General features: G+C 36.1%; 1 protein-coding gene across 1 annotated transcript in view; it reads left to right on the plus strand.

The window, feature by feature from the left end:
- NAALADL2 (N-acetylated alpha-linked acidic dipeptidase like 2) overlaps positions 1–22348 on the plus strand; it is a 194844-nt gene that overhangs the window by 162779 nt on the left and 9717 nt on the right. The window contains exons 11-12 of the mRNA XM_042881296.1: positions 17529–17622; positions 21152–21359. Coding sequence (XP_042737230.1) covers positions 17529–17622; positions 21152–21359 — 302 coding nt within the window. The remainder of the gene's footprint in view (positions 1–17528; positions 17623–21151; positions 21360–22348) is intronic.

The raw sequence follows: 22348 nt of genomic DNA on the forward strand, positions 1-22348 counted from the left end.
AGAATGTAATTTTAAATAAGATAGTTGCATCTGTCTAGGTGCCAGGCTGTGTTAATTTTTCAGATTTCCCTGATTAGTCCTCTCTGTCAGATAAATGGATATGATGTAAACAGATGAGCCCAGATCTAATTTCCATTATAGTACTAGTCCAGATTACTTCAGTGGAGTTCATTCTGTCTTCAATCAATATATGAGCCAATGGCCTACATGAGTTGTGCATATAAGGGAAAATATTTGTCAGATTTTAAGCTATTCACAAAGTGTGTAAGCCTGTAAGTGCAGATGTACTTTCAGACATTCAGGTGCAAAATGAGAGGCAGCAGCTGCAAGCGTGATTCATTATATTTCCAAACAAAATCTGTAGTTTATTCCATTTTGTGACTATAAGATCTATTTGAAAATTGAGTTATGATCTGTATTCTGCATCCCATCAGGAATCAGCCAGTACTTTGCTGTATTGACACTGCTATGCTAGAAAAGGGAATTTAGCCCCCATGCTGAAAAGAAAATGGAGGTATGCTTTGAGAGTAATGCTTCTCTTATTTATGCATCTGAAAATCTTGATTAAGCTCAGTGGAATCAGTGCTCTGCTACAGAAGTTCCAGGTATTATAAAATAGCATAATTAATTGAATCAACATAAAATGAGGGGAACATTTCTATTTTTGTCTTCTTTATTTTTACTTGAAATATGGAGAGCACTCCCTTGTGTCTGCAGCGCTTATGCTCAGCATGCTGTGACCTTTGGTTGTTGGATTTTATTCTGTGGCGAGGAGGAAAGGATTTGGCAAATGAGTTTTTGAATAGAAACTCTGTATGTAATATAAGGAATTATAGAAACTAGATTTAAACCTAATACGTGTAAGGGCTCAGAGAAGGTTGTAACCTAGATAAAATTATTAGTTACAGGTCTTGTTTTTAAGATAATTTATTTGTCTTAATGTGGAAGAATATTACTGGGATTTAAATTTTCATTTGAATTATTCCCATTTTACAAAGTGTTTCAGAATTTTATTTGTTTATTTAATGTGAAGATATGTTTGTCTCCCTCTGGCTTTGATACATCACATTTACTACCCACTCCCTTCCTGTCCCTACCCCTTCCTGTCACCTATATTCCATCAAATCCTGAGCTGTTCTCAAATCTTAGCACCTGCTATTGGAATTGGATTTTTCAAAAGACTTGAAACTAATGTAATACTGAGTCGAAAGTATCCATCAGTTCTGTTCTGCTGACTCGAATGGTTTCATGTCTGACTGGAATGTTATCGTTTGGTTTTGTGGTTGGTTTTGCTTTGGGAGTTTCTTTTGGTTTTGGCTCTCAAATCTGAGCCGTACAAGGTTTAGTGCCCGCATAAGGATGGTGGCAAGAAGCACATGTGGTGAATGATGTAGAAGCGGTTATTTCAGCAGCAGCCTAATTTTGGATAGACTTTGAAAGTTAAACCAAAAGTGCATAGAGATTTGTCCAAGGAAAATTCATTCTTTTTGTACACCATTGCAGGCTGATTCTTTTATTTGCTTAAAAATACATGCCATAAACTAAAATAAGTAATTTCTGGGGTTTGTTATTAATTTTATTGCAGAAGATTTGTAGAAGCATCATGGTTAAGTTTGGCAAATAATAACAAATTGCTATTTTCTACATAACTAAGGGTGCATTGTAGCTGGAGTGTGATTTATTCTAAACTTTGAAGGAAGACAAGAAAAACAAATTACATAAACTTTATGGTACTCATTACTAAATCTGGTCCACAGGAACTCTGTGCAAATTCTGATTGGAATTTAAAAAACCTAATTATGAGTTAACATAAGAGCTGTATTTTATTTTTGATGCAAATGGCTGAGTACTAAAATTCTGATTTATAAATAAATGTAGTGATTGTACTCATGGAGTGCAATGAAAAAATGTCTAAATCAAAAATTTCCTTTACTATTTACTAGTAAGATTTGCATTTATATTGTGGTTTCTATAAATCTGTTCCAGAGTTTGTAAATATGCTTAGGATCAGTATATCCATTTGGACAAGATTTGCTGAAAATCTGTGGGGTTATACATTACTTTCTTCTTAAGGAAGTATACATTTTAGTGAGATTCCTAAAAATATTTCCCCTTTTTAAAATGTTGGCAGTTTTTGTGATGAGCTAATGAAAAGCAAACTATGAGAAGGCAGATTTGCATCTCCCAATTTTATTAGGCAGCCACGTTGCTTATTTACAACTAATAAACTTCTTTCATAATGCAGCTTTGTGTTGCTGTGTACCTAAAGAAAAATTAGTTCCTATGCTTACTCTTCAAGAGAGCTCTGCTTCAGAGTTAAATCCAACCACAAATCTGGTAAAGCGTGAACTGAGGAAGCATTTGCTGTTTATTCAGTCTCTCGTAGTTTTGTCATGTTACTCATTTTTTGCAAGCTGTTTTCCTCACACCCAGCTATGGTTATATGATCGCAGCTTAACTGGTGAAATTTTATATGTAAATGAAGTGAATTAGTACCACATTCTTAACAAGAAGCTCAAAAGTGTATTGTTATGGCAGGAACTGTGGTGCCAGCTAATCATCAACAGCCGTTTCTTTACTGACAGATGAAACAAAGAGATTTCTGTATACAACCATATAAAGTTTTGCCTTTTTCTTTTTCATTTAGTCAAGAAGAGGACTGTCCTTAGGAAGGCACTGCTTATGCCTGTGTTCTGCTATGCTTTTTCCCTCAAGCTGTTCAAAGTCTGGAAAGAGTGGAGATGAGTTTTAAGCCTCCCTTATGAAGTCTTATGATTTACAGGCCAGGGTACCCCAGCGCACTGTGCCTGATTGCTCTGTTCTTTAACCGCCTTTCCATATCCCCTGGGACAATCTTCTCCATAACTTTTCCACTTACTGACATTAAAATCAGTTCTGTACTTTCTTGAATCTTCTCTTGCCCTTGTTATAGATGAGTGTACCTTTGGTAAATTGTTGAGAAGGTCCCAGCTATAATGTCTACTAAATCCCTCAGTACTTTGAGGTGAATCCTGTTGAGCCCCATGGACTTCCAAATGTTCAGCTGATGCAGCTGGTCCCAACAGGTATGTCTCAGAATCGGAGACCCAATAGAATTTGCTGTTTAGTCTAGCAAGCATCACAAAACATACATAGTAAAAAACATAGTAAAAACATAGATGAAAGAAAGTGAATAAGAAGGGTATATCTTTAACATATGACTGGAAAGAAAGCAGTAAATTTGTATATAAATGAACACAGCCTGCAGAAGAATCAGATAAATCACTGGAATTTGGGAATTTTAATAATCTTCACAAAGCCAAGTGAAAAAATGCTTCAAGATTGAATGTCAGGCCCTGTTCTCCCTGGCCAATTCAAATTTGAATACAATTCATCTTTTGTGAAACTGTGATCCAAATGAAAGTACTTCTCAGCTAGCAAAATAGCACAGCAAGAGAAATACATGTTGAAATCACTCACTGAACATCTTTATATAGTGCAGTTTAATTTCAGGGTAATTGCAGGGTGAGGTCAGGCCTTTACATAAATATAGTCTGTTTTAGTGATGGATAAAATGAGCCACGGAAAGATTCTGCGTTATCTGACATAAATTATATTCTTCTGAACTTCATGTTCCAGCCAGTGCGATCCTTTTGATTGACATATCTAAGGAAAAATTTAAGCTTTTTTCTTCCTTTTTTCTTGAGATAAACTGAACAAACTTGTAGCTAACAGGAGCCTCACATGACATTTTAAATGAGGCAGAGAGAACACAAGGTTTCTTTCTATGCTGTGAAGAAATAAAACTGTAAGGACATTGTATCATGATTTCCAAAATATGTGAAGATTCAAAGTTTTGCTTGTAACTCAACAGATATTTTGTATAATGTGGAGGGTGACATGCTGAATATTGAGGATATCAGTTAATATCAAAATCTCCTCACTCTCTATTCAAAGCTGTGACTCTTTAATTTGCATTCCCTTTCTCTTACAATGAGAAATCTCACAGGACACAGGACAAAGGGGAACGCTTCTGGAACTTTTTCTACTTATATCCTAAGTGTTTATTCTTAGAGAAAGTGTGTTAGGGATTCTTGTTCAAGTAGTTTTCTAAGACAGCTTGCCTTAGAAATCTGTGTTCTAAATGCTTTACTTAGATCATTGCATTTGAAGTAGGCCATCGTCTTAAATTAGTAATTTGTTATTTGCTGTTCCAAAGAGAACTGAAAAGAACTGTTGTATCAGTCAAAACCATGTAGCGATTACTGGATATGATAAAATAACTTAAGTAAACTAGATATTAAATGGATGTTGTTAGAAACCAATTTACAAAAAAAAAAAAAAAAAAAAAAAAAAAAAGCAGAATTAAGAATTTACTTGCAATCTTTAAAACATCCTTCACTATAAAGCTTCATAAATTCCTGATCTTTATGTTAGCTTGTTTCTGTACATAATAATTTCATCTCAGTTTCCCATTGTGTCGTCTTATATTTACCTGACAATACAGCGTTGGTATGGCTGTTAGTTGTACCATTAAAAACATCCATACATTTCTTTCAAAGGCTCGGATTGTTTTTGTGAAAATTGAATCATTCCTACTTGTATCTACACTTTTGAAAGGACGTAGATCCTCACGGAAATGCTGCTGTGTTCTTCTGTACTGAGTTACAGTTAAACAAAGTAACTTGTGAAAAACCATCACAGCAGAAAAGAAGACCGTGGTAGCATTTATCTTAATTATTAACTTTCAACCTCCTTTTAATACATTTATAAAGCTGAAAGTCGTGATGCTTTTTGCGTATTGACAGGTAGTATATGTGCAATATTTTTTTTATTGCAGTGAGACACAGATCTTGATAACAAACTGTTAGTCATACCATGGTTGCTGTCTGAAGTTATCAGCTGTCCCATGTGTGCTATTTACACAGAAACATTTTGAACGCTGATATCATTTGTAAGAATAGCAAATCCAGAAGCCTTAATTGGCTCTGCTTATTATGAAGATTTTTATGAAGATTATCTATTTTAAACAATAATAAGTTATCTTAGGGATTTTCGCAGCATTTTGAGGTGCTTGGATTAGAAACAGAACCAAAAAAGTGAGAAACACAAAATTGGAAACGTGTTTCCTTATTGCATCTAACTTAGTAACTTTCTTCTGGTTACAGTTCAGACTGTGCTTTTACTTTACTGTAGCATTTTGAGAGCACAAAAAGAAGCAGAAACAATTAAAAAAAAAAGTCATGGTATTCTTGGAAAGTGAGAATTCAGCTGTCTTGGTTCTGTGGAAACACATTCACCAGCCCAATTGTTGTTTAAGGGATAAGTTTGCTACATAGTAAGAGAATGTTCAGTAAATCCAGAATGCTGGTTGGTAGTTGTTGGGGTTGGCTTTTTTTGCTTTTATTTTTTTTTTTTCCAGAAGTCATTTATTTAAAAGCCCGGAGTGTCCTTCTCCATTTGCTGCAATTTTCATGGTGTTACTGTGGCAAATGTAATTCTGTTTCTGTTTGGCACTTGTTCTCTCCTTGTCTCAGTTACTACTAAATCTTACGTGTGATTTTGAGATAATTATAAGCATATGTAAAATGAAAAACATGTTTCATTCAGTGCAAGATATATATGTGTTCAATATATCATTCTGACTTACACTACCAAAATACGTTTCATTTCAATAAAAGCATTCATGTCTTGTAGATTTCAACTTGAATTGGTGCACTGATGTGAATCATAGAAATAGAGCTGGTCTTCTGAGAATATCGTAGGGAGAAAAAAATCTTTGCCTCAAAATGTATTTTTCGTTTGTCCTGAATTTCTAGTATCTCATTGACAGCTATTTATATTGTTAGACTTTCTATTGTACTTGTGAAAAAAGGGATTTGAGGAAAAGTCTTAAAGCTCTAGTGCTTTTAAAAGACAAGGATGTAATTGACCAAAGTAACTCTATCACAGCCATCACTGCTCTAAAATACTAGTCTCTAATCCTTGCCAGTGATCACTTGCAGGATACACAGCCCATACAAAGTCAGTAAGCAAGTCACAATTATGCATGAATTGAACTGAAAACAGTGCACTTGTTATATGAGACCAAGATGAGTGTCCAGGTTTAAGTCATGTTTGACAAATGTGGCAATATGGAACTTCAGGTGTTGCAATCTGGTTGTATTGTCCCTGTATCTCTTGAAATTGCTTACCTCACAGTACCTCATGCTGACTATAAAAACACTGAAAATAAAAATTGCACTGCAAAATCTATTCATTTAAAGTACTTATGTAGGGCTCTTTGGTTGCTCTTAGGAATGCTTTGTAAGCAGAACGCTGGTAATCAAGAAGCAACTAGCAAGCAGTTGACATATTCTCATTCCTATTTTTTTTTTGCAACTTTTGTGCTGTCTAATGCAATTTGTGTAAGTTTTGTAAATGCCTTTCAGTTAGAGAACTGAAATATATAATATCTTGCATAGACTTAGGCTCATCTTCATTAGTATGTGCATTATTACATTATTTGCAAGTTATGTCCCAGAGACTGACATATAACAGCAATTCAATCTGTATCCTCATCTTAATCTTAAGCAGTTTTAGTGGGGTATGCCTGTAAGGGAACCTACCTCCAGAACCTACCTGTCTGTTGCAAGAGATTGTTTTAATTTAATTTGTCTGTCCACAGCATAAAGATTTGTTTCGTCAGAATATAGGTCTTGTGACACATTGAGATATTTCAGTTCACGTTTTAACCTAATTTTAAGAGAAAAAAGATAGAGAGGGAATTCAGTGGCACCTAAGTCCACGAGAGACGTGTCCAACAGGAGGAGACATGTCCAATAGGGAAGACTTCTGCCACTTGATAAACTGTTCGGTATTCCCACATGGCTGCTCATGAAGCTTTTTCTTTCTGTTATTTGACAAAAACTTTTTCCTTAATTATTTTACTTAACTTTTGATTGTTTTTTTTTTTTTTTAATTCTTGGAAACTTTCCTACAAGCAGTGCGTTCTTTCTTTCTTTGGAAAAAGAACCCTTTATTTTGAGATCAGAGGATTCTGATGTATGTTAGCACTTTAATTATAAACTACAGAATGATAACTGAATGAATAGAGCTAAGGCACTTTTAGACTAGCAGAACTGACAATTAAATATACTTCCTTTCCATGCCTTGTAGTGTAGTTTGTTACTGTTGTTAAATATGACTATTATTCCAAGTGAAGATTTATAATTGCTAATAGCTGCTTGGCTCTTTTCAATGTAATATATCACATAAATAACGCTCTCTGCTTTTACATTACAAGGTCTCTCTTTGCCCCCTCTTTTGCAAATGGCAGTTGTTACTGGAATAGAATAAGAAGAAAAGGCAATAAGCTCTAGTAAAGATATCTACTTAAGCCTCTGTCTCAGATACCTGTGCTTTTTGTAGAGAGAAATGCTTGAGGTCTTGAGATAGAAATGGAAACTACCTGTATTTTTTAAAATCCTTCTTTGGGGGACGGCTCTGCATTCTGATCAGTCCCTCACCACAGAAATGCCTTACCTCCTTATTTGTTAGATGAGCCTTGGTAAAAATGTGTTCTGTGCTTCTGACATACAACATGCATACAGCACAAAATGTTCTTATAAATTTCAGTCTACTATCAAAACACTTCTGAAGGATACTTACATTCAATTTAAAGCTACTCAAAGTACATCGAATGCCTATACGCATTGCCTTTCTACTGCAGGGGAAAAAGAAGAAGAAAATTATTACAGTCTACAAAATCTGTTTTTATCTGTAACAGTCATTTTGATTTGACTTTTTCCCTTTGATCTGTGTATGCGAGCACGCTTGCATATGTACGTGCATGCATATATCACTGTGGATGGTGTCAGCACTCCTACTGATTTGTTCACAATATGCATCAGTTCTGCAGTCCCTTTCCAGTTTTGGGGACAGTTTATCTTGAATTTTGCATAATATGGAGAAAACAGGTTGGCTACACACTGATTACAGTATGCTGAAGAACATTATTAAATATTTTCTCCTACTTCATTTTAATGTTATAGTATTTAGAAAAAAAAACACCATACTTTTCTTCTTGGACTCGTGGTCAAACTGCTTCTCTGCATCATTACATTCTCGTCTTGACACATTTTCCTCACAAGTCTTTTTTCTTCTTGCCATTCAGCTATAGCACTGCTGCCAAAATGATCTTTCTCAGCTGTCCTTTTAATCTTGCCACCTCCTCTTTCAGATATTCCCCAGGCTCTTAGCTATGTTTTGAAGCAATTTCCAACACGTTTTTCTTTCTAAATCTTTTACTTCTGTTTTAACCCTAGGCTCTTCACCTCTCCAATCTCTTCAGTGATGTCCCTTTCATCTTCTTTCAGTACAGTCATTGGATTTCTGCCTCAGTTGTCCTTACGTATGGAATTCTCAGTCAAAATTTGCCTTCTTGGATGGGTGTTTGTTTGTTTTCCGTATTGAATCTCTCCTAATGAACACCTTTGTTCCAGGAAGTTAATGTAAAAGTGGAGACAAATCGGCATTCAGATAAGCCAAACCAGAATCATCAGGAAGACAAGAAAGCGTCCAAAGCATGGTAATGTCAAGGCGAGTTCAGACCTTTGGGATGTCTTTGCAAGGCATGTTGAATAGTCTCAAGTAAGCTGTGCCTTTCATGTGCCACACCTCATTTCTTTGATTCTCTCAGATAAGCTTAAGATAGTCAACAAGCTTTCTCAAGTAGAGGTTTCTGAGACATGCAATGTACTTTTGTTACACAGACATCTGTGTATATTGTAAATGATAAGATGTTTAAAACAGAAAGTACCTAAGGCAACTGTGGTGCAGCCTGGAGGTAAACATTTATTTAGCTCTTTATTTTATGAGTAACTTTTGTAATTTGAGCACATAGTAGCATTTTCCCTCGTGTTTTCAGATTTTATGCTTTTAAAATTTATTCTCTATTTAATCTGTGTTGTTTCTACTGTATTACTCTGCCTTTGCCATTTTAATACAGAGTAAACATAGGGTGCAGTGGAATGAAATAGCTGACATAATTTGAATATCGTAGTAGCAGGTGTATTATTATGGCTCCAGATATGGTTATAAATCGCATTTCTAACTTCAGACAGTTACAGACTTTTATTGTTTAAGCTTACTTACGAATTTTGAGGGCCATTCTATAACACGGTGCGTTTCTTTGAGTCTTACTTTCTCTGATTATATAAACGTTCCGTGAGGAAAATCATTATTTCTTGGGTCTTTATTCAGTGTTGTTCAGAGACAAGTTTGAAAGGTGAGGGAGTTTCTTTTTCAGGTAAATTGGCAGCCTCAGGAGCATGCCAGCTAATTATAAAGTACTTCATTGGGTTCATCAAACTGACCTGAGATTCCCTAAGGCTCAAGGAGTTTGTCAGACTTGGCATTTTCCCCAAGCCTGAGGGAAGCTTGCTCAGTCCCAAACATATTCATCTTTAATTAATGTTTTCTTTTTAAAATAAAACAATCAATCTTCTCCCACCTTTATTTTTTCAACTATATTATTTAAATACAGGAGGAGATATGAGATCTCTTCCTGAAATTTAAATTCCAAATTACTAAAGTCAGCTTATTACTTCTTATTCTATGTATCTTGCACAGTATACGTTGAAAATTAAATATCCCAATTGAAAAAAATATCATGAAAAATTCAGAGAAATTGCATCTTTGAATTACGATACTGACAAAAAGCTTAAATACTTAGCTGGTTTAGTAACTACCATTTAAGCTTATCCAAGAGTAGAATTTAATCCCAATTCTCCTAACAGAGAAACTGAGCCTTTTTGTGGGTACTGATGTCATCTGTGGGGTTCATAGGCTGGCATCTGGGAGTAAACTCAGTATATTATCCACCCAATTCTTCCCTGAGGTGGAATGTGTCTGTTAGTGTTTATAGGGCTTTTCTGTGTGAGCTATATACTAAACAACCATGCATTTTCATCTTCTCTTGGATCCTCATCACTGTAGTTCACTAGTGTCTCTCCCTCAGGGCTACTCTGTCTTCTTTAATGAACTGTCAGTGTTCCAGTCCTCGCTGATTAGGATGACCTAAATGGAAAAAATTGAGGGACCTGTGCATCGAGAGGTGGCAAAAGAGGAAAGGGCAATATTTTCCCTGCATAACCATTAAATATCTTAGCTTTGCTCTGTTTGAGGAAATGAAGGCTTTTATATGTAATGCTCTCATGACTCTTTTCATAATGCTTATTGCGTTGAGATGCGTTGATTGTCCGAGCTTTCACTTCTGGTCCTCCTGGAACCATTGCCTCAACCCCTCACTGAAGCTTTTCTTCACATTCTTCAATTCCTAAACTCAATTTCCTCCATCTGTTGCACCTGGTTCTCCCAGATTCGTCTGTCTTTTTGTACGGGCTGACTGCTGCCTGGTGCACTTAATGTCCACTTAGAAGACATCACAAGTGCAAATTAAACTAGTTACAGTTTAAGGTTCCTGTTATAGCATTTTCTCATCTTCCTTTAATAAATATCCAGTCTGGTTTGACACAATTTGAAGGTCTTGCTATCCAGTGAGTTTAAGACAGTGGAGTGTAAATGCATCCCAGTGTTCTGATATCATCATCATTAACATTGAAAAGTGTATAAGTGAAACTGGGATAGATGAGGAAAAATAGAATAAAAACATGTTGTTGCAGTAATGGAAGAAAAAAGGGGAATTAAGAACATCGAGGAGAATGACTTAGGTACTGAAGTAGATTATATGCATTATTTTAATTAAGAATGCCTAATAGTACATGTGATTTCCTTTGAATAATAATTGCATGCTGATGAAGTATGATTAGAGACTTTTTTTCTTAGGAGTTCAATTAAATCAAAACCATTTCTGTAAACGGGGAGTGATTAAAAAGATGATATTGAGGTCTAAAGTGAAAGCTGTAGTTGAAGCTTCATATTGCAGATTTCTTCATTATCACTCTCCTCTGATGACTGTTATCTAGTTTTTGACAATGCCACAAGTATCAGGCTCAGTCCTGTATAATCAGCATTAAGAACTGATATCACAGATCATGTGGAAAGTGAGCAAGTATTTGGATGTCCTTCAATGTATGAGTCTGGCATTGGTCCTAGTTCAGGAAGATTCTTGGCTCATGGAACAATCATGATCCATCTGAGTGGATACTTTGATCAGTTATGATTGCCAGCAATATACAGTTTGCTGTGCTAAAATCTGTATTACTTTGTAGAGTATTTCTGAATCTGGGTGATTACACTGTTGCTTGTTTTATCTGCTAGTCGTTACTGCCTGACTTGCAAAACCCTGCCAACTGTCTGGCAACTGTTAACAAAATTATCACTTCTCTTGCTGATTCTCATCATCCTGCGCTTTGATTAACCTGTATCTAATGAGTAAGGAAGGCTGGTTGAGCTAGCATCTTCATTGGAGTCTTAAATGCATCAGGGAAAGGCATGAAGAACATGATGACTTCTAGCTCTACGTACCAGTACATAGGAATCAATGCTGATATAGCTTGTCTGTTATCCTAACAGATGGTATTTACTTTCTTTACTTTAAACTTTCCTTCACTGTTTACAAATACTCAGCATTGCTTGTCCTAATGTCTACTGCAGCATGCAGACTTAGTTCCTTGTATGTTTTATCCTTGGAATGCCTGTATTACATAAAAATGAGAAGATAGGCTCTGTAGTCTTGGTTTAAATTGATGGAGATCAATCCAAGGTGAAAGTTCTGTGTACAGTCATTGTCATTAGAGGTCTTTGCTGCTGATTTGTGCAAACAAATTTTGCTTCACATTTTATTACGTATTCCTCTCTCTCCCACAACAGCAGCTAAATCCATTTCCTCAGGACTGTCTGTAACCAGTTTCAGGCTGTAAACATTGCTTCTTTAAAAAGGATCTATACTGGTTTCCCACTTCTTTTGCTGTACCTGAAGCGGGTCAGAGAATGCAATCATTTAAGAGGTCAATTTGTGTGCAATGATGTGTTTATTGGAATTCTTTATGCAAATCAGTCAGCTTTAAAACAAATTTTTCTTTATTTGTCACACTCAAATCCCACAGTTGGTAACCAGAGCAACCTGGCTTTAAAGTTGGAGATAAAAAAGAATTAATGCTGGAACGAACTTTTAAAATTCTGTTTAAGAAATATAGCATGTGGGTTTGCAGTAGTGCAAAGATTTATGTCCTCATGGTGAGCACTTCACCCAGTGCTTATGGTGCAGAAGGGCATCTCTTATATCCTTTGGCAAGCTCGTAGCTACCCACACTAGGGAAAAGGGTAACTGACTTCAACTTTTTTTTTTTAACAAGAGGCTTGAATTTTATTGGCCCTTCTAGAAGTTGATTTGTCTGACGCTTTCTTTGCACCTAGATACCACTGAAATTTGACAGACATAAATATGAAATACATGATTATAAACTCATCATCAAGAGTATTGCTGTTTACCACATACTTCAAAGACATGAAATTTCTGTTTATATGCAGGGGAAAAAAAAGTCACTTCAGAAAATCTCCCTCTCTACTGCTAAACCTCCCACACAAGGGACTGTGCTTTATAGTTAGCTTCACAGTTTCCTATGTAAGTATTACCACTGTGTCTTCTGTACAGACATGAAATTACTCTGCCTCAGTTCCATAAGTGCCTGTTCATTTATACATGTGCCATTACCTTGGACATTGAGTTAATGATCCCTGTTCTTTGTTGCTGCAGTAACAAGAACATGAGAACTGCCATAAGGGGACAGACATCATCCCAGTTTCCAGTCTCTCTCTACTTCCAATTAATTTATATAAATATTTAAAATGTAGGAACTGCTACACATGCACAGCCACCAAACCAGAGATGAGTATGAGTTCATTTTATGTGCCAGTAATGTAAGGCACTGAAATGAATGACCCCCTACCAAATGTGAATGAAATCTCTAGGAATTTAGTGAGGAGTTTCCTTACTGAAAGTAAGGAATTTACTTTCAGTCTTCTAAGTGCTGTATGTTAATGTTGGCTAACAAATTAGGTTTTAGGCAAGTTATCACATAGGAAAATCCTTTTGACCTTAATCTCTCAGTGTGTCAGTCTTGACATGAGCCATGCAGAAGAGGTAGCAAATGTAAATAGAGAACTTATATGCTCCACAGTAAGCTGCCCAAGCTACCACAACTCCACTGTGTTTTAATGTGTAACTTTTGGGTTGCCTGATGCTGTGTGCCGCTTTAATAACATAATTTAAGCATCAGATACCATCAGAGAGGGAGAAGGGGTGCTTTGTTCATTAACGTTTTTACTTCGTAGTCAGTATTTACCATGCTGATAATAAATAAAATGTTTTGAAATGATGCAGGCAATGATGAAATAGGACTTTTAATACTTATTAGATCTCAGGTATGATTTATAGTTCCCTTGGTTACAAACAGCCATCAAACAGCTATAGTTATGGATCACTGTGCTCTAGTTCACCTGTTGCAGCCATGGACTCCTTATATTCTTTTCTCAGAGAGCCCTCTACTGACTTAAAACACAGGACTTGGAGACAAATGTCAGGTAGCCCAAAGTATCACATGAGCTGTGGTGTTAATACGTGTCGTGATACTGAGGTACACTTCAGTACAAAAACAAATACAGTTCTGTTGAATTTTTGAGAAGTTCTGAATTTTCAGAAGTTAACAGCTTTAGTTCAAAGCAAATATGGTTGCATGTGTATGACCAGATTTCTGTTTCTTTGTCTAATCAGGGGAGTATCCTTCTGGTGCTTCATAAAAATGAAGGTAGAGAACCAGTCATTTATTCATCCACGTGCCACAGGCTTTTCTTTTATGATCTGGTTAGTTTTTGGGGGTGCTGAATAAAATAAGAGCAAGTGTGAAGACTAATTATACAGGAAAAATGCCTAAGGTACATTGAGATCTCCAGGTTAAAAACACTTCTTAATTTATCATGAGTCTCATGATTACTGCCATTCATCCTGTAATACTGGATGCTGAAATCATGCTATTGCCTGGGAATCACAGGTTTCATTTAAACAGACTTTGTTTTTGTGCTTGATTAAAAAATCTGTTAATTTGGTGGAGGACTGGAAAAGAAAAAAAAACAGCAGAAAGTAAATTTGGGAAATATACCCATGTTATCAAATATTTTATTTTGTAGGATGAGAAGACTGATTATTTTAATGTTTGAGATTGCTATTGTTGGGATTCTGAGAGGGGATCGTGATGCATGCAGAGATTTATTCCTTATTTGCACAGGTTTGGAGACTGAAGCCATTGTTGATGCTTGGGTCAATGCCATTGGATCTCAGCAGATCACTGTGCTGGTCACTACAAGTGGAAAGGGAGTTCTTGGTGCAGGGAGATGTACTCCTGAGATTAGACAATGCAACAACTTATCCCAAATGTTAGTGTTTAATTTACCTTTAAAAGAATAAAAAAGAAGGAAAACAGAGTTAAATAGTATTTATGCCATGCTGTTATTTACCACCCTAAACAGCACAATGTCTTTATATGCCCTTTCCTCAGCCATGAGCATACATGATAGGATGGAAAACAGATTGCCATCCCTGCATTGTCCATCTAAAATGGACAGCAGTCAAGATGTAAAGATTTAAGACATGTCAATAATAGCATGCAGATTCACCATAAAAAAAAACATTTTCTGTGATGAAAGTGTCCCCTCCTTCTCCAACTTTAGCTCATTTTCCTATTTACAATGTGAAAAAGCTAACGAGATAAAGGATGTTTCTTTTTTACATAGATGAACGCATCCTGTATTTAATCCAGTTGCTATTTTATGGTTGTGCTGTCTTTTAGGGATAGAGCTGACTTGTATTTGCTTCCTATAAAGATTCTTGTACTCTTCTTGAAAAATGTTACCTTGTGTGGTTCATAGTTATAAACCTTTTCTGAATATTCAGATTTATTTTGCAATATACCATGTCACTCCCGTTATCATTGTGTTTTTGATATTTATTATATCAAGCTTATATTTATCTTGAAAGTAATTCGAAGTTTGTAAAATGCCTTTTAGTTTACTGAAGATTATCTTTACCAAAATCAAGTGTGGTAGCAAAGTTATTCATTATTTTTTCATTTTAAATTGCAAAAGAAAAGAGCTTCCGATTCAATTAGCATTTGAACTAGTACTTGTTTCTTTAGTCTAGATGACTGTGCATATGTTACATCAATGGTGTGCTGTATGTGCATTATGTATAAATGTTACTGAGAAGTGTGTTATAACCAGTTCAGTGTGGGAATGGAATAAATTATGCTGCTGTATCATTTCAGTTTGTGAGAAAATAGTTGCATTTATTCTTTACTAAGTTATTCTTGCATTTAATAATTCAGTAGTCAGTCTGAACCATTTCTCAGTGGGGAAAAGGGGTCAGAAGCTTATCTTTATTGTCTGTGTATATTCTGTGTTGTACTCAGGGGAATGGTATATCCAAAAATAAGACTATAAATAAGAAATCAGTGGCCTTTCTTGTCTTGGTGCATTATGTGAATTTGATATATGTTTCTGCAGAATTTTTACTTACTCTCTTCAAACCAATGCTCTGAGTTTTCCCTTGTGTGATTGATTATTACTTCTGTATTAGCCCCCAAAGTGCATGATTTAATAAACACCACTGTTTTCTATTTACTGTCACACAAATATCTGTAGCATTACTTGCAGAGTAACAAAGTTCCCGAATGCTTTGGTTACTCATGATATTTTTGTGTAGAATTGCATTTGAACTGCAAAGAGAAAACTTGAGTCTCCTGTAATCAAAAAGCAAAATAAAATTACTTGGAAGAAATAGAAAAGGGTGTCATGGAAGGATTTCAGTGTTTACTCTCATATGGCAAAATTTAGAATTCAGTGGGTTTGGGCTTGCTATAGAATGCCTTTTCTTTAATAGGATGGTATTTCTTTGCCACAATTTCTTTTCTACAGCAACTCACAAGTTGTTGATGTTGTAGGCAGTTGCACCTTGAAGTTCAATGCAGGACATAGAAGGATTTTACATGGCATTTGGACATCTAGAAACAGATGTTTGCAGTTGCTTATGGCTGGATGATATGAACTTGTTCTTTACTTCTGATAATATCCTGACGTAATATTACTTCCTACTTTTCTTCTACGTGACTTTGGCAGTATTTTATTTCCTAGAGGTAACTCTCAGTACCTCCAGAGTAAGCCTCTGCTCCAATGTAGGCTGCAGTCTGATATGCAGTCTCTTTGGTCTCTGTATCCAACTCAGTCTGTGGTCAGATCAGAAACTATTTCCCAAATGCTTTCTTAGAATTGTTGCTGGAGTTCTATTAATCTTTCTCCAGGAAACTTGTCTTCCTGATATTACCGTTTTCATCCACTTTCCAGGGAGAGACTTTTCCTCTTCAATTGCTGTACTGTTGTTTTCAGTGTTATTGGGGATTGTTGTCTTTTCCTACTTGGTTTTATCTTAGAATTAAAATGCTACTTTCAGCATAGCTGCTATCATATTGCTTTTGAGAGACAGATATTATTTTAACCCCCCAACACCTGCGGAAGCATTGAACGATATGATTTTCTTCAGTCCACATTTTTTGCCAACAGGATCATATCACCTGCAGCCATCATTCCATTTTAAAGCACAGCCTTACAGCTGTTTTTATTCTTTTTGCAATATCAAGGTACGAAAGAGATGAATGAAAGTTTCTTGCATGGTTTTGTCAGAGTGTTTTTATAGCTGCCACAAACAGTGATGGACTTAGCAGCCTAGAGATCAGAATGCTCTGTTTAATCACAGGCTAAGTATAGTCCATCAGAAAGACACATTTCTACACATAGCCTCTGTATCATGTCGAAGCCTTGAGCTGGAATGTGTCTTCTGTAATTGAAAAAACAGTCGGTCCTTGGCCTTGTCTCTGAAACTGCTGAAAAGAAGCATTCAGTGCATTGAGTTTCATGACATGCTAGTATCTAGTCCAAGGTGGACTGAGTTCCCTTTCACTTATTTGGGAATTTCTTTCTGTAAGATCCTGAGAAAATCCAGTTTTGTAACTGTACATCTCTGTGTATCAAGTCGTTACTTATGTCTTCAAGATGATTTTCCGGTGAGCTTACAGTTAGCCGTGTGATTTCTAGACAAGAGTTTGATCTGAACTTCCTTAATGTTTGTGTTTTTGTTTTTGTTTTTGTTTGTTTGTTTTTGTAAGTAAACTCTTAAAATCTGATGATTAAAACCAGAGAACTAAAACAACCCTCATTCCTATTTATAGGAAGTTGAGATGCTTTATTTGAAAACAAAGCAAAACTAAAGCAATGCAGAGGCTACTATAACGTTCTAGTTCCGAAGAAAAATACTGGGCATAATTCTTTTATGGGTTCATGACTTATAATCCCTTTCCATCTTTTCACTTGGTAATAGAAAGACAATGGTCTATTTTTATTTTTTTTCCCCTTTTCACAGAGATGTGCCTATGGGATATTAATCATTTTTTTTCTCAAAGATCAAATGTAATCAAACTGTGTTTGATTCAGAAGTGCTGGCTATTAAAATTGTTTAAAACCATTTGACAATTTTGTGTGTATTTTTTTGTATTTTTCAGTTTTCAGGACATGCCACTTTGCAAATTGCCAATGAACCAGTTTTGCCGTTTAATGCCCTCGACATCGCTCTGGAAGTTCAGAACAGTCTGAGAGGTAATTCTTCTTAGAGGAATCTTACAGAAAAAAGGGGGCATCCAGTCCCTGATACAGATTTTCCATTTCCACTTGAATGATAGCCTGTGATTTTACCAGCTAAATAGCATCATTATATAATACTTTTTGTTGGTAAATAAAGCCATAAATTGTTTATATTTCTTCTGAAGTTACCATGTCAGTTAAATAATAATTGGTGTTAAAATCTCATAATTGCAGTCAAAGATAACAACCGCTGTGACTGAACTCCTTGATTTTAATTCCCTTCAAGACTGCATTCAGTACACGCTAGAGAGGGCTTCTGATCCCATTGCTGTTTGTCTCTGAAATCTTAGCTGTCATCTTCCTTGTTTGATTACTGCCATAGCTCCCCTCTCAGTGAGTCATGCTAACTTTTTTCTCAACCATGACAAAGCACCGATCATTTACCAATGCGTATCATCAAATTGTGGAACCATTGGAAGGGATCTCTGGAAATCATTCAGTCCTCCCCCGTGCTAAAGCAGGTTCCCTGGAAGCTCTGTATTTGAAGCTGAATGATTTTGATGCGTTTCAGACAATGGGCTGGGGTTAGAGGTGCAAAAAGTTCCTGGTCTTAAAGGAAGCAGAATTAATTGGTAGATGCAGATATAATTGGTTGCTTGGCACTATTTTCTGGGTGTAGGACGAATGCTTTGATATGAAATTTCTCCATCAAGATGGTGGATCAATTACTAATATTTGGATGAGATTTCCTGTTTTGACGTATAAGGAGGCAAAAGCTGTGATGAAAAGCTCTATAGCTGACATAGTGTCAGTTGCCTGTTTGTTCTGATCAGTTAGGTCCTTTCTTCTTCTCAGAATGGATTTTTTACAGGTGTTACGGCAGCTGAAATACTTGTGATGAAGATAGCAGGTAGTGCTAGCAGGAGTTAAAAAATAATCTGGTTTTTGATAAGCTATTTCCAGGAAAGTCTGCATAACTTTCCACAGGCCTGGCTCCACTCATACATTTCAAAACATCATTCTGAACTCCCTGTCCTTAGAAAAATCAGTACAGAAACATCTCTCTGTCATTTATTTGATGACTGCACGCTCATTGCCTACAGCTATCTACTAGTCTTCAGCTTGGGAACACTTTACCTGCTTGACCATATTTCCCTGATCATTTAGGATGCTCTTCAGAGCTGCTCACTCCATATCCCTGTAACATTCAGAAAGTTTTCTCTATTATTCCCACCCATTATTCTTGACTCCTAGTGAAATGAAAAAGGCAACGGTTTTCTGTAAGTATGACAGAAATACCTTTTTTGCTGTGATATACTTCAGTGTCCTTTCAAGGATATTACATATCAATACTGGTAAATCTTACATCAGAAAATGATGCAAAAATGCTCTTTCTATGAAGAAAGCATTTGGTACTGAAATAGAAGGATGGGGATCTGTTCAGTATCAGTACTCTATATTTGGTTCAGCAGTTTTGTGCAAAGCCATTGATAATTTCCTGTGCGTTGATGTGCATAATAAAATGTCACAACATGCCTTTTTAATGTCTCTTTGAAAAGAGACTTGTAGTAGCAACGGCAGATTAGTTAGCTTGGGCAACAGCAGTCATGGTAGAAAAATCAAAGCTGATGGCAACGTATTTGTTGCAGTGAGAATGTCCTTGGATTTATGTTTCTCCCCCCTTTAGCATAATTTCTACAAAGCTTTCACTTTCAGATTTTCTACTGCCAGACCTGATCATCCAATTTTGCACAGCATGAAAAATCTTTCTCGTTAACGCAGCACCATACTGTAGCCAATCCTGAATGTTCCATCTAATCAAAACCTGAAGCAATTTCCCCTCTTACGTGCAAACACATGTCCACGTGCATGGAGTGTGTCATGCCCTACATGATGTTTTATCTGTTCCTGTTCTTCCTAGGCAAGCACATTGGTCCTAGGGGGCACAAACACAATTTAAAAATGTTGAATCACTCTCACTGCTTTTCATTAGAGCAGGCGCTTACACAAGGAAGGCTACTATGCTCAGAATCTGTAAAATAACAATAGTAATATATATATATGTGTATATATATGTATATATTTGATGTAACCTATTACTGAATAAAATCCAGTTCCATTTAGCAAGTGTAATAACATTCAGCAGTATAATTCACTGATTGAGAGCATAGTATATACTCTGGAGTCACTTTCCTTTGCTTGCAATTTTATTTATTTAAGAACTAAACAGCTACTCAGATGATTCATCATGATTCATACTGCAGAGATAAGGACAGAGAATACAAATATAATGTCATTGTTTTCTCTTGAGAGAAGAAATGCTTCCATTTTCTTCTTTTATCTGTAGAATCATCACAGAGAGTTTTAAGTTGTTATTAGTTAATTTGTTTGGAAATCATTTGCCCTTCCAATCTCAGCTTTTCAACTTGAGCAAAGCATAAATCACGGTTTCCTTTGGCATTGAAGTCCAGCGTGTTGCGATATAAACCACTGATGCCCTTAAAGCAGTGTCAGTAGTTCTTTCTGACCACAATCTGAAGTGTTTGTTTTGTAATGCTTGCTGGTTTAAACTGTGATATGATCTGTTTTTCAGTGAAACAGAAGGAAATGTAGCTGGTTTAGGGACAAAATGAATACTATGGAGAAGCAGTATGAGCATTTATTGCATTTTGTTTGTTTGAAAGTGTGGTCTGAATGGATTAATTTCCAAATACAGAATGATGTATCTTGTCTTTATCCCTCCCTGTTGAAGACAGAGCTAGTGTTTACAATCATTTATATCATATTCAGAATAAAAATTATAAATATTGTATATTAGAGTATGAAGTGCTTGGTCAAAACCAAAGCATTACTTCTAACAGTGAATTTAAACCTTTCCATACTGATGCAAGTCTCAATGTGAGGTATGCACATTGCCTGCAAGGTCTTCAGCTGTGCAGGAGATTTGCCTATGATTTGAAAACTGAGGATACAGATATTTTGCAAAGTATTCCAACACAAAATTCATATGCTTGGAGAATAGTTTTCTGGGGTATTGGCCTAACTTACTTTATATTCCTCCAGACTCAACGAGAAGGATACCAAACCTGTACATGAAAAGTGTTGTTAAGCCACGGATTTTAAAATGTTGAAAGAAATTTAATGAAACTCCATAGATTATATTCTTTTATATAGCAGTCAATATGGAATCTAAACACGAGCCCCTCTTTCATACTTGAGAGCAGTAGCATCCAATGGCATGGAAAGAAAAGGGTTTCAGAAGGCAACTTTACTGATACTGACAGTTAAACATTGCTTCGTCATGGTTGATTTTTAAATGTAGGTTACAAACTCATAGTTTATGAGATCTCAAAATATCACAGTCCATATCGATCCTCTTTGAAAAACAGATGAGAGCATATGGACAATGATCTGTGGCTTTCCTTGGCCCATTACGTAACTCTTAAGAGGGAGGCTCAGGATCTAACTCAACTGTAATTTTTAATTTATGAGGAAGAGTTCTGAATGATGTTACCAGAAGCACTGGCAACTGTCTTTCTTTTAGTGTTCCTAGGTGAAGAAGTAGATGCTTCTCAATTGCTTGCAGTGGCATCACGCCTGAGGGACACTGCAGAATTGTTCCAATCAGATGAGATGCGCCCAGCGAATGATCCGAGGGAGAGAGCTCCTATCAGAGTCAGGATGCTCAACGATGTGCTGCAAAGCCTGGAGAAAAGCTTCTTGGTTCAGCAAGCTCCTCCAGGACTTTACAGGTAGGATGTTTTACATGTTCCTCATTTGACCTAAAATGCTAATCTTACACTGCTTGTTTTTCAGAACTGTCATTCCCTTCTAAAAGAAATTGAAATGAGTATCCAAGATTAAGGGTTTTTTTTATCTCATATTTTCTGCAGAAAACAAATCCATTACTTTACAAGAGGTCATTAGAATGCAGCAGAGTAGCATTTCAGTCATGACATTGCTGCTAACAAGATGTACTTGTGATGGCAACTCAGGCAGTGTGACAGATACTTGTATTAGTTGGTACAGTAAGCTTTTAAAAATGGAAAATATTTTGAAGTCTTATAGTGCTTTACAATCTCCATTTTATATTTTATTTAAAACTTGCATAGTTCATTGAAGATTCAGAATTATACAAGATCCTGTGCATCATTATTTAACATATTTAATTACATAGCCCTTGTCTGATTTTCAACCAATTGGAGACAACATGCCAGAGTGAGTGATAGAGCTTTAGTCACCATTCATAGCATCCCATCTCCTGTTAGATTTTTTTCTCTAACACATATTCAGCTGCACTAGCCAGGTTGATCTCAAAATGTCATCATCATTCTATTTTCTGCTTTTTACTTTTTAAGAAGGTCTGCAGATCTCTATCAGTGACCCACAGATTCCTTGGCCCCATGTATATGTTTTGTATAGCCTGGGCTATAGAACAAAGACACGTTGCTGTAGAGTCCTTTAAATCTACCCAATGACTCATACATACTTTCTATTGGGGGCATCACCTGGCAGAACTGTCCTTAAAGCCATACCCAGGATTGACTTTAGAGTGAAATGATTGGCATATCCAAAAAAGATCTCTGAAATCAGCTAGCATACATAATACAGGAGACAGAAGACAGACCAGAGGGACCATTACACGGAAGGAATTGAGGGATCTGTGTTATGTGAGAATACAAATGTACTTACAGGCAGAGCTAACTGAGGTAATAAAACACTATTTTGTTGCAACTGATGG

Source organism: Lagopus leucura, unplaced genomic scaffold (assembly GCF_019238085.1).
Source record: "Lagopus leucura isolate 7727_CA_CO unplaced genomic scaffold, USGS_WTPT01 Super-Scaffold_100029, whole genome shotgun sequence".
Taxonomy (NCBI): Eukaryota; Metazoa; Chordata; class Aves; order Galliformes; family Phasianidae; genus Lagopus; species Lagopus leucura.